Here is a 17,858-nt window from a genome sequence, read left to right as displayed (position 1 = left end):
TACTGTTTACTTCAAGGTGGTCTCAAGCTTCTAATGTCAACTTATTTTGTAAAACACAGCAGCTGGAGCAGGAACAAGAATTCTCTCGTTTTCAGCTGCTCTTCTAGTTTTGTGGACTTTGGCTTCTAGGTAGAAAGCAGATTTATTTTAGAATCTTTAAAATGTTAACAGAATGTTGAATAATCCCTTTTGACTATTTCTTTTTTATTTTTTCCATGTTCCTACTGTTTGTTTTTTTCTTACTGTGCCTAATATTACATTACAGATGTCTTTCTGTGTATAATTATATATTCTTATTTCATTGCTGATTTATTTCATTTAGAGAATGAAATAAATTCRTTCTCAAGTGCATTGATCTCATCTCATGCAAATTCATTTTCTAATTCATTTAGAGAATTTTAATATTAACTTTTAAGTTTTTTTTATGACATTTAAATGATAGCTTTTTTTTTTTTTTTTTTGCTATTGAGACTTAAGAGTTTATTAACAAATACAGACCATCATCTGCAAGAGAAATGGGTTCTGGGTAGCAGTCTGTTTCTTKTGCCTTTCCTTTGAGTTGCTGGTGGTTTAAATTATGACACCCAGTCCTTTGCCTTTGGGCTAGTGATTCTGTAACTTTTTTCAGGTGCATCACCTAAGCATTGCCTAATTTGTTATGAAAGTGAAAGAAAAGTTGTTCAATAATTCCAACGAAGTTGTGCTGCCAGCATCTGTTTCTGATAAAATATTGGTAATATGATAAGAATTTGGAAAAAATGGTGCGATTATGAGGTTCGAATAACCCTTCAAATGATAGCCAACCAAAGGTGGCTTTTCTTTCCTTTGGAGAGTCATTTATATGTATGAGGTGTTATTAAGTCCAAATGGCAGAGAAATTTAATGCTGAGAGGCAGCCAAGGTAGTCTAGGCCTTTTTAAACACTGTTCTTCATGGTAACTGTGGAAAATTTGTAAGGTAAGTTATATGTCTGTGGTCACTACTTGAATTTAGCATTAAGTTTATTTTAATCGAGGGCATCAGTTAAGTATTTACTAACAACATCTGGGATAATGGTATAGAAAATTGAGATTATATGTTTAGGACTTTTTAAAGAAGTATTTTTTAACATTTAGAAAAATGGCTCTAAAGTATAATAAAAGTGTTATTTTTTGGTAAATATATAGGATACATTCTGGAAGTGGAAGGGATTAATTGGCCACATTTGACCCAGAATAATGTTGGACTAAACGTGGATGGTTCCACAGCAGACATTTGAAGGCAGACTTTGATATTTCGTCTTTTGTTTTTAAGGCCAGGGAAGATGTGCTCAGAACTCCATTTCCCTGGCTTCCTGAGCTGCCAGGTTCATGGATTTCCTTCTCTTTCACCTTTTCTCTAGTTCCTAGTACTGTGCTTGCACAAGGAGAAAGGTGAGAGCTCTYTAAGGCAGAGGAGAAGCAGTAAAGCTCGGGAACGGGAAGAGTGGCCAGGTGTCCTCACAGCTTCGCTCGTGTTTTATATGATTTCTTTCACAATACTTAAGAAAATTGGAGATGTTTTTGGTCTTCATATACACAAAGTTTGCATATTATGGTAGTAAGGCATACCTTTTTTTTAAGTTGAAACGTGTTAAGAATTTGAGTGAAGATGAGAAGTGTAGTCATGGTGAGCTCCTTAGTGGGAGCCTCTGCTTTCAATGTGTTCAGCAGTTTGTGATTGTAGAAGCACAGGATGGTTGAGGTTGGAAGGGACCTCTAGAGATCATCTAGTCCAASCCCCTGCTCCAGCAGGGACACCCAGAGCACGGGGCACAGGGYGSCATCCAGGYGGGTTTGGAGACCTCCAGAGAAGGAGACTCCACAGCCTCCCTGGGCAGCCTGTGCCAGGGCTCTGKCACCCTCACAGTGAAGTTCTTTCTCATATGGAGATGGAACTGTCTGTGTTTCAWCTTGTCCTGTCACTGGCCACTATCGAGAAGAATTTGTCCCTTCTTCCCTACATTCTCCCCTTAGGTGTCTCCTCTTATTTTTTTGTCCCTGTATGCTGACTTCCCATGGAAAATAGAGCCATGTGAGCAGATTGCTGGGGTGCTGTGGGGCTGACCTGTAGGAACTTGCCATTTCTGAGCTGCTGCCTCATTTCCCAGCACTTGAAAGGCTTGTTTAATAACTTGCTTGGTAACTTACATGGTGGCTTGTATGCGTGCCTGGTTACAAACGACTGTATAGGGCTGTYGTGTCTTGAACCTCTGCAGCCATAATTCAGATGGAAGATTCTTTTTCTTAAGTTCTTGATCCTGGAGAGTGACCTCATGACCATTTATATTTACATGCATCTGAAGAATTTGTCTGCATGAATTGTGTACCTTTCCTCTAGGCTGTAGAATATTGTGAAGATAATGATCAGATCTGGAGGGCGCATCATGAAATCGAGTTAGCTCACATCGCTACTGCTGAGCTTCTGTGTTTCCAGATTGGGTGTTCTTTTAAGGCTCACACRTTGTGCTGGAAGGAAGCAGAAATGGATACAAAAACCTTGAGAGGCTACAAATACTAACAAACTCGGGTCATTCACTCCCTCTTCTATTACYGTGCCGATCAATGTAAGAGATAAATTGCAGATAGAGGAAGAGATTGCTCTTGATAAGCTGTTCTAAAATATTCCTTGTATCAGTTTGTTGCTAAGTATAGAGAAAACATCCCTGTAAATCTCCATCAGTCAGTCTGCAGAAGCTGCTCTGTCCTGCATTTCAGCTATCCCAAAGCTACCGAAAAGCTCCAGTTATATGAAGGGTTGCCCAGTACCTTGGTTTTTAGTAACTGAAGATAAAACCTTTATAGTTTTTCACAGGAACAAATACATTATAGTCTGTGTTTTCTGTATGTTTTAACAGTAGTGATTTTGAAGAGTGTGGAACATCCTGTTATGTAACTTTTTTCAAGGCTACAATTATTTGACGTCACCTTCCATTTTCATATTTTAAGTAATGTTCATATCCACCACACATACAACAACCTACTAACTGGGCTACTCTTTTATAACAGATGTTAAATTGTACTTTAACGGTTGATGATGCTGTTTCAGAGGCATCGAGCTGTTGGGAAAAGCATGGCAAGCCTAAGGATGACTAGCAGTAATACCACTGATGGATTTGCAGTCATTTGCACTAGATCTAACTTGATCTTCTWAGCAGTGTGTGCTCTGTTGTTGCAAACCTACTGTTTTTGTCCCAAAAAAGCTCAGCCTTTGGTCATGAATAAGATACTAACAAAGAAATATTGTTTATTTGATTCTTGGAGATAAGCTGGAGGATTTTCCTACCCCTCTGCAACTCCTTTCTCAGCCTTATCAGTAAAGGTTGTTGTATGGTTAATTACATGGCAGTTCAGGTTGATTTAAGAGTACAAATGTTATTGCAGAAATAGAAGAGGCTTAGACCAGAATTATTCTTAGCGTTCACTAAATCTCCAGTCGTATGTTTTTCTTTTGTACTGTAGTACGTTAAAATCAACAGGCTTGAAAAGGTTAGTTAGCCACTTGGGATATTAAAAATAAAGTGGAAACTAGATTGTTTACAGTTCCCGGAATATTAAAATTTAGTTTTGGTTGAGTGGAGGAGACGAGAAAAGCTTATTGTGAATCTTTCCTTACCTTTTGCTTCAACATGGGAAACTGTTGGCTTTTAAATTAGTATAATTAAATGTGAGAATTATAGAAGGAGTGGAGAGAGAGAGGGGGGGGAAAAAATAGTAGTTTATAACTTCAGTTCTGTGTTTGAGCCAGCCAAAATGTAATTCAAGCAATTGTGTTCTGTAGCCACTGTATGACCTACCCAGCGGCAATCAATTCACCCCCTCCTCTTTTTCTTTCCTAATTGGCCCATGTTTAGTTTACCAAATGTCATCTGGACTCGGTAAAAAGCAAGTGACCTGCACTGAATTAGTGTAATTGTAACACAAACAGAACATCACATAGTTTTCGTCTTATACAGGAAAGGAGAAAGTTGGAAAGATTTTTCTGTTTGATAAATAAAACTGAACGTATGGGGAGCCAACTGTGGTTCATAGCTCATTTTACCTTGTAATGTCTTTTAAAAAATAATAATTGGCATTTGGATTTTGTATGCATGTTTTTTCTTTGAAAAATTCTTTTCCTTCTGGAAAAATCACCCTTAGGTTGTATGTGGTGCAAGTTAGTACATACAATACCAATTCTAGTTTTACCAGAGACAGTGCTATTTCTGAAAGCTCATTTCTTTTCAGTCTACCTAGACCTTGGAGAGTTTGGTAAAATATTTCCCTTCTGGCATGACTGACTGGAGAGGGTCACTTCTGTGTGCTCTTATATGGCTCATATTCAGTGCATTCTCTTTCACAGGTAGTGCCTACATCTACCAAGATTGCAGAGTGCTCTGAAGACCTAACCTGGCAGATTCAGCGATATATTTGAATTTTAACTGCGTGGCTTTGATCTTGTAATTGTATTATTCAATTTGGTTTAAAAGTCTTCTTATTTTAAGATGTAAGGTTAGTTTCATTGTGTAAGTAATGCTATGCCTTGGTTATACTTCTCTTTTGGTCATTCAGGAATAATGTCCAGATTTTACTCAGGTTTAATACTTTATACAGCCTGTATATGATTATAGTACATATATATATGATAAGGAAAGTTGGATTTACCCTAGTAACAACAGCTTTCAGGAAAAGCTGTGGATAATTCTTACGCTACTATTAATGACAGCAAAATTAGGAAGCTGTAATGTAAATGGTGATTTATTGAAGCTACCAGACAGAGAACATGGGAGACAGTAGCTAGGTGAGCGCAGTAGCTGCTCCATGTGTGTGTGGTAGCTGGGAAGGCAGTGCTACACAGTCACAGCTTGGGTATGAGTAGGCAGAAGGAAGAGAAGATGTTTTTCTTAGCTTGAAATAAGGCAGAGCTTGGAGACATAGGTAGTTATTCATGCTTAATTACTATTTGATAGACCAGAAAATGGAAATGTCTACTTATAGAAGACTTATTTCAAGAGGTATAACCTTTTAATAGCTGGAATGTTACAGCTTGACAGTTTAATTTTCATTTTTAGTTGGGATGCTGCAGGTGAATTAGTCATTTTTTCCTCTGAGTGTGACCTATTTATCTGTTGCCATTTGTTATATTCTGCTTTGCTCTTTAGGAATGTTACTTGTGGTGCACCTTAGTTTTTCTTCTATTCATGCAATAGCTTCATCATTCTGTTTCTGTACCTTGGGTGACCAAAAGCAATGAACTGCATCTTTGCAACCAGAAACCCMTTTGAACTTCCCAGTGAGAAATCAGTGAGAAACCCTGGAGGTTTTAAGTCCGCTGTGAGCAGGATGGGAGCTGTGGGAGAGGAAAGACAACTTCTCATGGTGTTCCACCTGCGTGTGATGAACCCTTATACTGCCTTAAAGTTGCATTTACTGTGTTCCTCACTGCAGTCCCCTCTCTCCTAGCCTAGGCAATCCCTACTTCATTCAGTGTTTGCTCATAGGTCACCTTTCTTAACTATCTCCCCATTCTTCCTGCTCTCCGTTGAACTCTCTTCAGTYGCTTCATACGGATGTCTGAAAGCAAACGCAGAACTGCAGCTGGAAGTACTTGTTGAAAGTAGAGAGAGTAAGGAAGGAGCAACAACTTTGTTTCTTGATGGCTGCCTTCTGTCCCTACTGCCGTGGCAGGAGTTTTGCACTTACTGGCCAGAAAGTTCATAACCTTTTTTTTTTTTTTTCCCTCCAAATATATAAGTTGCTTGCTTTTAGACTCTTAATATGTGCATTTATTTCCAATTCATGTCTCAGTGGATATTACACTTTTGGATTTAATCACTGCCTCGTTTTCTCAAGAACTGTCGAAGTAAGTGTGGAAGGAAGACAAAAGACATGAAAATAAACATGTTCTTGGGATTTTCTTGGAGGGAGGCAAGAGTGTCTTTATCTGTTTTTGGATGATAGAACTAATAACAGAATTAAGAGTGTGAACCCTTCTAGTCATTATACTACTATGTGTCTGTGAATTTCAAGATACAGCTGAAATAATAGTAAAAGAAAATATTAGGAAAGAAGAGTGAATTAATCACGAGTACTCCCCAATTTGGGCCTTGCAGGATGTGTTCTTTCAGCACCGCTTCCTCACTCTGTAATTGATGAGTTGGCCCTGGTGAGAAGTGCTAGTCGTTCAGCTTCACTGCTCTTCTCATATGCTCCAGACCTCCTAGATTCTTTGCAAATTGGGATCTGATCAGAAGCAGGATGCTTCTGTCCAAGAAAGGTACCCTGCTYTTGCCAGATATTTGTGGTTCTTGCCCCCTAGATACCTGCACGGCTGTGAAGCATCTTTTAGGCAGCCAGTTGCCTGGCTCTTGGGTAAGATCTGTTAGGATGTAGCATTTGGTCTGAGATGATCCTAATGTAGCTTAAGGGAGGCATAAGCTTAGTGTAGCATAAGCTTAACGTAGCTAAGGTTCCCAAGGGGGTTTGGTAAGACTTGGCACTGGCTCTTGTTCTGTAGTGGAGCTGCCTGAATCTGTTTCCTGCATTGATTTCCTCAGAAGGAAAAAGGTGTTTTGTTTGTTGGTTTGTTTTTAATAATATATAAGCAAAGCATGTAGCTTGTCAAACCACAAGAAGGCTTAATAATTAAACTGAATATAAATATATCTTTGTGTATATTCTCTTCCTGTCAGCATTTTTGCTGAGGAGCTCTTTGCTTACTCACTTTGCTTTCAGCCAACTTTGTGACTTTGATAACCGAGTCTTGTTCGGTACGTGCACTGGTACCAAGCAGCTTTGAGGTCAGTACCAGCCACTGTAAAGAACAGTATAGGACTAAGCCTGTAGTTCTCAGTTTCTGTGGGTTGTGGTGTGATTTGCTTTTTTTTAAATCAGGTTCTTTTTGGCAGTCTAAAGGCAGTCTGTTTAATAACTACTTTTATTCTACCTTAGGCTCCCCCATCCCAAACAACAAAGCCACACACGTGTGCCTCCTTCTTCATGCTCCGCTTAAATGCTTCTTGCTCAGGCAGTGCTGGGCTTAAGTGTACTTTTCAGAACAAGAACCACGAGTTAACCATGATTCATTATATGCGATGTATATTTTTGAAAAGTTCTTAATGCATTAATATTTTTGTATGTGACTAATGTTCAAAATCTTTAGCGGATGGGGGTATTTTGAAGCAAAAACTCATGCCTGGCGTAATTTTTATTTTTTATATTTTATATAAATGCCTTCACTTTAAAAGATGTGCTTTGCTTATTAAATATATATATAATGTATGTGTATATATATTTTATATGTGTATACATAAATGAATGACAGGGGCAAGCCAAATCTTTTCCATGATATTATGCATTTCCCACCCCTCTTCTCCTTCTCCTCCCATCCATCTCCTCCTAAAAGGCAGTTATAGCCCTTGTYTTGTTTGTTGCTGTGTAAGTTGATGGAAGAAGAGGAGAACACCTGAAGATTCAATTGTGGTCTCCTTTGTTAAAACTTCCATGACTTTAATGACTTGGTAATATTGTAGATGAAAATAGGAACTTGAATGCTACATCCTTAAATGAAAAGGAAAYGGGGGGTCAACGTTGAGGTGGGTGGCAGAGTTCAAGAATATTTTGTGCCAGAGAGTTGGTTTCAGGAACACAAAATGGTTCAAATGAAGTGTGTTTTTAAAAATAAATAAATAACTAAACCAATCTATTTTTAAATATAAAATGAAAAATTAAGAGAAGATGATATCTGAAGAACATACATGCAGAAGTCTTCAAAAGTTCCTCAATAACTGGAAACCATTTAAATATGTTGGAATAAAGCCTGGAGAAAACTCAATAGAGCTGTTGGGCTTCAAGGGAATTAGAAACATAATTGAGCAAAATCAGACACTACAGAAAAACAAATTTGTTTCTTTGCATACAACTGACCAGGTAATTTGCTGACTTGGTTCCAGCTTGCTTTGGATAATAAAAATGATGATTGATTAGAAATCAGAGATTAAAGAGGAGGAACAATGGAGTTAACTGACTGTAGAACATTATACTGAGGTGATAAAAATCCCTCTGGGGAAAGATTGATGGTGATTAACGTTTCCCCAGAGTATTGATTAAAGAAAAAGGATTTGAATAAAGAACAGACATGTAGATCATACGGAATCATTTTAGATGAGGTACCAGTGGGAACTTGCCCATGTCTTGCTGTTGGGGTGACAGTTGCTGCAAGGAATTCTGCTGCTTAAGAATAGATTTCTCTCAGCAGGTGCTGGAACTTTCAAGTTGTGACATAGCTTGGAATTTAAAAATTCGCGTTTAAAGGTCAGTTGAATGTGTGTGATCTTATTTAAAATGAAATCCCATTTAAAAAAAAACCTCGTTGGCAGTCTGGCATTGTAGACTATTTCAATTTGTTGTCAACAGTAAAGAACAAATTTGTAATGTTCCCTTTAAAGCTTTTTCTTTTTTTTTTTTTTTCTTTTTTTGAACAGGAAATGTCCCCTTTAGTAGAAAGAATGAATTTAGATGTCAATCTTTAGCTTGCGTGACCATATTAACAAGGTGAAGGTTGATTCTGTTCAGTAGATTTACAATTGCACCATTACACTTACTGTTGCAAAATGTTTGAGATTGGTATCTTTATATTCTTGACCTATTGTAACACTGTCAAAATGTTATGAATTTACTAGCAATAATAAATATACAGGTCAATATAAGTGACTTATCTTTCAGTAACCCATCTTTGCTGCTAATCATGTGATTATTCTTTTCTTTATCTATCTTTTTTCTGTGTTTATTACTTTATTACTTTACATCTTAAGTACATCATACTTTGCTTTGAACACCAAAGGTCATTGTTCTAGGAAGAAGCTTGCGATAGTGAATGGCTGTTAAACCACTGGTAATAATGGCTTAAGAAAAAATGCTACTAGTGTTAATGAGTTGCCTGTAACTTTATGCTAAAGCGATTTAAATGCCATTTTTGCTCTATGTAGAAAAGTTTGYCTGTGTGTTTTTTCTAAATCAACAGTCATTCTTAAGGAATTATTAGAATAKAATTGTTTATATATGTGTATGTATATATACACTATCCTATTTTTAATCCTAATGATAGGAGATATGTGTTATATATCATTAGGATTAAAAAGTTATRTATTGCATAGGATTGCAAAAAAAAAATGTCATTAGGATTAAAAATTCTCTATCACTTATTTGTCCAGATTCCCCTGGATTCAATATCCCTTTCACCCTCACCTGAATTTAGGTTTGTTGTCGTAGCCATAGCTGTGTTTCACTGGGACTTTGTAGAGACGGTTGGATATATCAGCACTGTATTCTGGTTTGTGTCATTCACTTGGAGGGATCACTGGTATCTATTGGTGGAGAAAATGACTTTTTTTTCTTTATAGTGATAGACATGCTTAAGTTTTTGCTCAATGAAGGAAATGTAATTTTATTGTTGACAGTATACATCATACATCTTACTACTTTCTGGTATTAACTGTGTTTAAAATTATGTGGAAGAAGAAAACAGTTTCCTTTTTGATTTAATTTTCAGAATGGTGTTTTTTCAGATGTCATTTCAAAACATTTTGTTGATAACCATTACTGAAGTTGAGTGAAAAATGACACGGTTTATTTTGGGTTTGATAGATTTGCTAATTCATTTATTACCATTCTGAAATGCTGTAAGATAATAACACGCCTTCCAGTTTATTCAGATTTTGTTGGTTTATCAGCTTTCAGTTTGTTAAGCAGAAGAGAKGCACTTTCTTAATGCTGTTGATGGGGGGGAAAAAAAGGGAAACTGGTGAGTTCAATGATGTGGGTCTCGGCATAGTGCAGTACAGCAATGTTAGCTGCTGTCCCTTTGCTGCTGGCCACAGGCCTGGAGTCAGGCCCAACACGTGCCCAGGCAGTGGTTTGCCAGGGAGAAGAAATCCGTAGCTTCCCATAAAGGTCAATCAAGGGACAAAATCCCAAATAATCTCTCCYTCCCTCTGTGGAGCAGGGGACATCTCTGCCTCCCTCRGGTCGGGCTGCAGGGGCAGCAGGCCACACAGCCTGAGCCAGGGAGCTGCTGTGGGGCTCTCTAGCACCACGTACCCCGTGGGCCTTCAAGGGCTGTGTTGTCCCCAGCGTCCTGTGAGGGCTGCCCAAAATGCCGGGGGGTCTGACCCGTTTGTCCACCTCTAGAACTGGCTTTGGGACAGGCTGGTAGATGCTGGGTGCCCTGCTTGTCTTTCTAGCTCTGGGGAGGCAATTGGCTTAAAGTACTAACTTTGCTGTTACGGACACATGTGTTTGTGGCTACTTGGAAGAGAGGCTAGCAACAGCTAGTGATGTTTCAGCAGTCCTCCTGTAGAAGGAGAGAGAGAAAGCTCTGACATACGTCTCACAGAACAAACTATGCTCATTTTAGCCAATCCCTTACTCATAAAGCTAATAAAATGGCATAGTATTCAAGGTTTAACCCCCCCCCCCCCAAAAAAAAAAAAAAAAAAAGGATTTTGTGCTCTTAAAATTATTCAATTTCTGTTTTGAACTATAGTGATTAACTGAGCTATGTGCTGCCAAGGCCAACTGTGGATGCACAAGCTGTGTGTGGATGTCTTATATCCTTACCCTGTCGCTTAAAAAGCTTCTCTACCTGTGAATTGTCTGGCATTATTTCATAGCATAAAAATGGCAAAATTACCATGGCAGCGAAAATTTTTGCTGTCTCCTTCAGTAGCAACCAGCATTGATTATACTTGGCAAATAATACCAAAAAAAAAAGTTTAGAATAGTTTAACAAGTTAAATAACAGGATGTAACTTATATAAGGTTAAAAAGTTATAGTTGCAAAGATTTATTGTAAAACACTGTTATTGAAACTAAATAGCAGGGAARTTATTCTAGGAGATGAAAACAAAAAGATGTAGTCCCTCTGCCAACTTAATGTTGGTTACTTAACCTGTTCTTTGGCTGTGTGAAGTAACACAGATGTATAGCCTGACTGACAGGACGAATGAACTACAAGGATTTCCCGATTAGGAAATTCCAAATGCAGTATATGAGGTTCTCATTTTTCTTTTGGCATTTCCTAATTCATCTGATTACATTTTCACGCCAATAAAAATGTCCATAAAAGAGCCCTTGAAAAAAAAAAAAAATCAGCCTGGACTTCATTTAAAATGATAGACTTTTTAAGAAGAATGAAAATTATATGCTGGCTTATTTCTGCTGCTATTTGAGACTTAGTACACTTTGCAGCGCTCAGCCATGACTGGGTACTTGCCTGGTAAGTGTTTCCAGAGTAAATCAGCAATGGTTACAATAGTAACTGTTAAATTGCTCAATGCTCAATTTGAAAGTGGTACCTGAAATCTCCCCTGGAGAATGATGTTTTTGTGTTTTGTTTTTGTTTTTAACTTGTCATGTGTAGATTGTAACTCACCTTGAATTCTGGTTTCCCTAAATGGTTTAGAGTTGTCTCAAAGTAATGGTAGGAAAGAACCTGTACAACCCAGGTGGATTTGAGATTCAGAGCTGGAAAGGCTGGTCCAGGCCACTTGAAAGGGAATCTTTATTATAAACTGGTGAAGACAAATGTTGGATAAGCTCTCATGGGCCCTCAGGTCTGAGTTGTGACTTCCCATGACTTGAAGATGCCTTTCCAAGGCTGACTGAATTGATAAAACTGAAGATTAGGACKTGAATGATCTAACACCTTGGCTATGTGTATTTGATGTGTTACCTTGAGTAAGACTTGCCAGTCTGTCCCARATAGGTAGGGAAATGTGGAAGGTGGTGCTGAAGATGAAAAAAGAATAAACCCTGTCTCTCCTCCTTAGTACATCAAGGCTCTGTCTGAGAAATGGTTTTGCCTGATTGTTTCCTGTGGGTGTTAGCACCAGTTCAGCCTGTGTCATCAGGTGGATGGTAGCCCGTATCAAGTGCTGTTTGGTGCTGGTATTTTAAACATCAATCACCTGAGGCTRGTTGTGCCAGTCCTGTCTTCCATCCTGCTGCTGGAAGAGCTGAACTAATCCTAAAAGCAGTGGGAATTTTTTAGAGAAATTTACAAGTGGAGTGAAAGCAAAAAATGAGTACAAATGATAGCCAGTGTAAAGAAAGTAAATGGAGAAATACAGGGTAAAATAAAAGAACAATGTAAGTGAAAAGTCTCTTGTRTTTTCTACTTCTGAATGAAATTTTCTTAGCTCTATTTTAGAGCGAGAAGGAATTCTACTAGAATATAAAAAACGTGTTTTGACTAGAAGTGGAAGGAAAAATGATGCACAGATTTCTGTCAGATGAGCACTTTGTTTTTGCTCCTGGAGATCAAGGTCTAGTTTAATAGCTTCCCAGTGATTACTCCGCAGTCTCTTTGGAAGGAAACAGAAGTAGTTGGAATCTAAATCATGGTGTTTTGCAGGAGCTTAACTTTTATGCGGAGAGTGAAGCAAGGCAAGAGCAGGGAGCTGGGAGGGAAGAGAGGAGCGAGCGTCATCCCGAGCGACACGGGACGGAGGGAAGGGCGCCAGCGACACTGTCCGTGTGTGGGATCAAGCACATGCAATAAGCAGTTCCTGTCTTGTTTAAAATAAATGCATCCAAAATTGCTTTCTGGGTAATGCAGCACAAATCATGTATTAGGATTTAGAAAGCCTGGAGTTGTTAAGTGTTAAACAGAAGTTCTTCTGTGGTAGGTATTTTCAACGAATGAGGATTTGGAATCCTAACTCTAACTCTCAAACTTGATTTCTTGCCATAGAAGAATAATTCATTGATTCCTACTTTCTTTTTGCTGTCCATTGTATATTATAAAGAGGTCAGTTCTTCAATGTAGTTCTTGTAGTTCTTCTTTGAGAATTATTTTCAGAGGGAATCATTTTTTTTCCTAGGACATTCCTCTGAATATGACTCTTAGACTTAGATTTGTCTTTATTTTGAGATGCAGGTCAGTGTTTGTCAAGGATGAGATGGACATTTTCTACACTACCTAAGCAGTAGTTACTAGTTTGTGTTATACCTGTGTGTAGCTGATCTGTAAAGTTTAAGGCTGTCTAGTGATAAGATTAAAAACCATCAGTCCAAAGTTCAGGAGAGATGACTGCTTTAAAGGGTAGAAATGGTTGAATTCACTGCTTTATAGCAGAAGCAGTGCTATAAACTGTACTGCCAGTTAAACCTGTGCTGCAAGTGACTTGCTRCGGGTCTTGATGTCAGAGAGCTGCTTTTGCTACCTGAATTCACATACTGCTCTGGCAAGGCTGCTCCCTGAAGAGAGAAAGCTACTGCAACGTGCCTCATAATTTATAGACAAATGTGCGGATTTGTTCCTGAAAGCTTTGTGTTAGGTAAAGGTGTTCTGCAAATGCTTAGGCATTTGAATTGTCTAGTACCAAAATAACTTTCAAATTGAGAGTTAGGGTAAAAAGGCCTTGCATTGCTCAGCACGGGTTCTGCCTTTCTTCATCTGAAATGAATTCTAGAATTGGCAGCTTGAACAAGGCAAACTGGCTTTCAAGGCCAGTCAAACCTATTAAGAAATTATAGGTAAAATCTTAAGTCTGTCACCTCTTCTATGTTTGAAATACAGGCTGAAGCTTCTCATATCTCTGCTATGTAAACTATATTCATGATATAGCAGTATTTTGTATATGTAGAAAGAAACAAACTCTATTATGCTTAAATAACTTCTGCTTCCAGTAGGAGAGTTGAACGGTGTTTTAGAAGAATAATGTATTACTTCAGTCAGTAGACCTAGTTCTGAATAGTGTTGCTTTCATTTGGAAGTCGCAAGAAGTGATAATGTCTGTGTTTGCATRTAGAAGGTCACAATTTAAAAGTTGCCCTACTTCTTTTACAGCTGCCTCTTAAAAGTGCATTGCTTTTTTTGAATATATTTATTTTTTGCTACAAATGTAAATGTTTAGAATCAGAAGAAATTCTGATAAAATTCATAAGACAAATAGCACAATTTATATAGTCTTAAGTAGGACAAGATTTTTGTTTTCCTGTGGATGGTATGAATCTTCTTCCACGTTGTAGAATTTGTCTGCTTAGGGTTCCAGCAGCCTATAACTTTATGTAGATAGGTAAAGGCTGTCTTTTCAGTGTCAAGTAAACCCTTGTTGCAGGAAAGCAAGCTGTTAGATTGTTCTGTTTTTGCAGTCTTCTACTGCTTTCTGTCTTTTAACATTGATTTTAAATTGTATTAGCAAAATCATGTTTTTAAAATTACAACTAAACAATTGTGACTACCAAGGCAAATACTCCAACTAGTTTTCCTTAGTATTTCTCTTATAGCATTAAATGAAATTGAGATGAGAAGGTGAACTTGGCTTTTYATAGCAGCGTTTTGATACGTATCTATTTGAACAAGCAGTGCCATTATTTCTGTTACGAATTTCCAAAAGAACCAAATCATCTCTTGAGACTGATAAACAGTAATAGATAAAATAAAGAGTGATGTGCTCAATGGGGTACAGTTTAAATAGAGGAAATCTAATAGGAAGTAGGAATATTAGTAGCAGATGGATTAACTTCCTGAATCTCAATCTTAGTGGAAATCCTAGACTATTTTAAAATTTGTCTTCCAGATTCTTAACCTGATTAAAAAAAAAAAAAGGGAATGAAGCAGTTACTTACTTGGCTGCAGTACTATGATGACTTTCTTTTTGTCTAAACTTACTATTGTTGTATTTTTTTGTTTTGTAACTTATATTACTTATAAAACTTATTTATTTCTACTAGGCTATTTTTATGATTCCTACAAACCCTCCTCCAACATTCAGGAAGCCAGAGCTCTGGTCTGATGAATTCACAGATTTTGTGAAGAAGTGTTTAGTGAAAAATCCTGAACAGAGAGCAACAGCGACACAGCTTCTCCAGGTCAGCATTTGAATTTGTTGCTTAGTTTTGGCCTATCTTATCTCTAGGTAGAAATATCCTCCTTTAAAACAGAAACTTAAGTCAGCTACAAGAAGACCATGAAAATTTTTGGAAGTAGTTTCCAGTAATAAGTCCCAAAATTCATGGGTCATGGTAGGAATTATCTTATTTTACACACCATGAACTCATCAAATATAGAGTGGAAGGACAGTACAAATTTCAAGTTTTAAATTTGAATATGATGAGTGAAGCAGTATCTGAGGCCTTAAAGATTTGAAGTCTCTATAGTTACTTGAAGACTGAGGGATAGAAAAGACTTCCATTAATGCACACACTTAGGAAAATGGTCAGTGTGCTTTTTCCCTCACACCTCCTGACCAGAAAACCATCATTTGTCCAGTGTACCTACCTATTGCCTTCCCCTCAGTTGGAATTGGAGGGTGTTTGATGGAACTGGAATTGCTATGGGATATGCTTGGAAATTCAAGTACTTCCTGATGGCAAATATTGTGGAGAAGAGGAAGGGGACTAGTTTAAAGGGTAGGGGAGAAGACAGGCCTAGATGTCTAGATGTCAACTAGACTTGCCCAAGCCTTTTCTTTGCAGAACTGTTTTTTTTGTTTGTTTGTTTTAATAGTAATACAATTCTGAGACTCCAAAGTGCATTTTGCCTTGATAATGGTTTTTTTTTTTTTTTTACAAGGACTCAAAAATCCAAGTCTTTGACAAGTGTTTACTAGAGCTGAATGTAAATTGCATTGTGCACATGTTACTTTAAAGGAGGGAGTGACATTTTAATGGTTTTGAATTAAAATTAATCTTCCTGCTAAAGTAGTGTATTTTCTTTTGCCTGTTCCACATTTTGGCATTGTAGATGATGAAATGTTTTATGACATATTAAAGTGCAGGTTTGTTGAAGTAAGCAACAGCCATAGTTGCTCTGCTTACAGCCACTAATTTATGCTGTCAGCTTGTTAAGATTAATTAACTGCTGTAACTGAGTATCTGAAAAAGTTTGCTTTTCTATGTCAGACAATCACCACTTATTTATTTACTACTTAATGTACATTTCCTTTGGACAGTTATATCCTTAACTATAAAGTAGTTGTGTTATATGCTTACATTTTCCCATGGCTTGCTGTTTAAAAACCCAGCTAAATAAAACAATCCGACCTTAGTTAGAAAGCAGCTGAAAGATATCACATGTTGTGTTAGTGTGGATTTTAATTATTGTGTGATGTGAAGTACTACTTACCACTGAAATCTGATGTTGAATGGTACGTTATTTTTAACACGTGTGACTTGTAATTATATTATATTTGAAGAGTATCTAATGTAATGATGTTATATGACTCCATGATCCTGTTTTCTAGCATACATTTATCAAGAATGCCAAACCAGTTTCRATCTTAAGGGACCTGATCACTGAAGCTATGGAAATAAAAGCAAAGCGACATGAAGAACAGCAAAGAGAACTGGAAGAGGAGGAAGAAAATTCGGTGTGTACCTTTTTCCTAGRAATATCTGTGTTGTGTAGATTAGCTACTGTTTTTTTCCTACTTTCTGTACTAAGATTGACAAATCTTAGCGCATGTCCTATRTATTATTCCTATATATTCCTATATTATTCCTCAACCTGTATGATTATTATTCCTATATATTCTTCAACCTGTGAAGTCTGAGTGCTGTCTTATACTGAGAAAAATACTTCTGATACTAATGTAGCATTAGCCATTTGCATGAAATGCCTAGTCAGAACTTTTTCTAGAATGGGAGAAAGAAAAATGTCTTTTTTTAGTGTTACTTTGTGTAACTAAAAGACTGCCAAATTTTACTGTTAGGTTCCCATTTTCACATATGAACTTAAAATGGTCTCCTTTTCAGGAGTTCAGACCACTTAGACCACTTACTCTTATTAAAAAGTCAAATATATGGAATTGTTATTCACGAAGCATGATAAGTAGTCATTAAAATGTCATTTGGCTCAAGTTTTGTGTACAAAAAAGTGAAAATGGTGACAGCAGCTGATTCCTCAGATGGCATTAGCACATGCTTGAGGGGGGTTGAGGTCATCCGGTAAATAGGTTATATTTGTGTTTGTTCAGCAGTGTTAGAACTCGATCAGTTTTCCTTAGTGCTGTCACTCCCAGTGCTTTATTTTAGTGCTGCCCTGTGCAGTGCAGCAGTGTGTGTCTCAAAGCAGCGAGCTACCACACGCGCCAGCAGACCTAAGGGCTTTCAGCCAAGGGGGAGTGTTGGTAGAAATCCTGCAGCTTTGGCAAGCACCAAAGAGCAGTGCCACAATGCAGTGAGTGCCACGTCTCAAATTATAGAGTTTCTCTTGGGTGGATCATCTAATACATACAGGAGTAGCTTCTAGGCAAACACGATAGGATGTTTAGGATCCCATCAGATAGTCTTTGGTTTGCAGGATGCTTCTGTGCTCTTAAGAGTATTGATTGTTTGTAAAGGTAGCTCACCCTCTAACATTTTCGTATTTGGCAGTAAAATAAGCAGGGAGGGTTGATTTTTATTTATTTTAGCATTAGRAAGTGCTACTTTGTGGAGATGTGTGACGACATACAGAATTGATGTTTGTTGCTTAATATTTTGGATATTTGACCCCTGAAAAGACTGCTCTATATTACATCTCAAAACTTAATGTCTTCTGCTTTCATACTTTGCTTTCTAAATTACAGACCTCAAATGCTTGGGCCCTTCATGGGTGAGCCTGCAATTAGTATGACACTTAACTGCACAGTGTGAGATTCAGGTGAGGAATGAGGTGACCAGGCAGAGACTAAGTGAGGCTGGTGCCACGGGTGCTGCAGCTTGCATGGTGTGCACCAGAGCAGGACCCAGCTCCTGACTGCTCCCACAGATGAGGCTTTTGGCAGCYTTTCGTGCTTCTTAAGTGGATACAGAAATCAGAAATGAAGACTCCTCAAATACAGATAATTTCTAGACAATTTAGTGTGAGAGCCTCAA

General features: G+C 37.7%; 1 protein-coding gene across 1 annotated transcript in view; it reads left to right on the top strand.

Annotated features, from left to right (window-relative positions):
- STK3 (serine/threonine kinase 3) overlaps positions 1-17,858 on the top strand; it is a 109,692-nt gene that overhangs the window by 27,824 nt on the left and 64,010 nt on the right. Inside the window, exons 6-7 of the mRNA XM_026050018.1 lie at positions 14,733-14,870; positions 16,244-16,369. Of these exons, the coding sequence (XP_025905803.1) occupies positions 14,733-14,870; positions 16,244-16,369 (264 nt within the window). The remainder of the gene's footprint in view (positions 1-14,732; positions 14,871-16,243; positions 16,370-17,858) is intronic.

Source organism: Nothoprocta perdicaria, unplaced genomic scaffold, assembly GCF_003342845.1.
Source record: "Nothoprocta perdicaria isolate Ctin4 unplaced genomic scaffold, notPer1 scaffold_64, whole genome shotgun sequence".
NCBI lineage: Eukaryota > Metazoa > Chordata > Aves > Tinamiformes > Tinamidae > Nothoprocta > Nothoprocta perdicaria.
The sequence above is the reverse complement of the archived record's forward strand: the minus strand, read 5'-3'. Positions and strand labels throughout refer to the sequence as shown.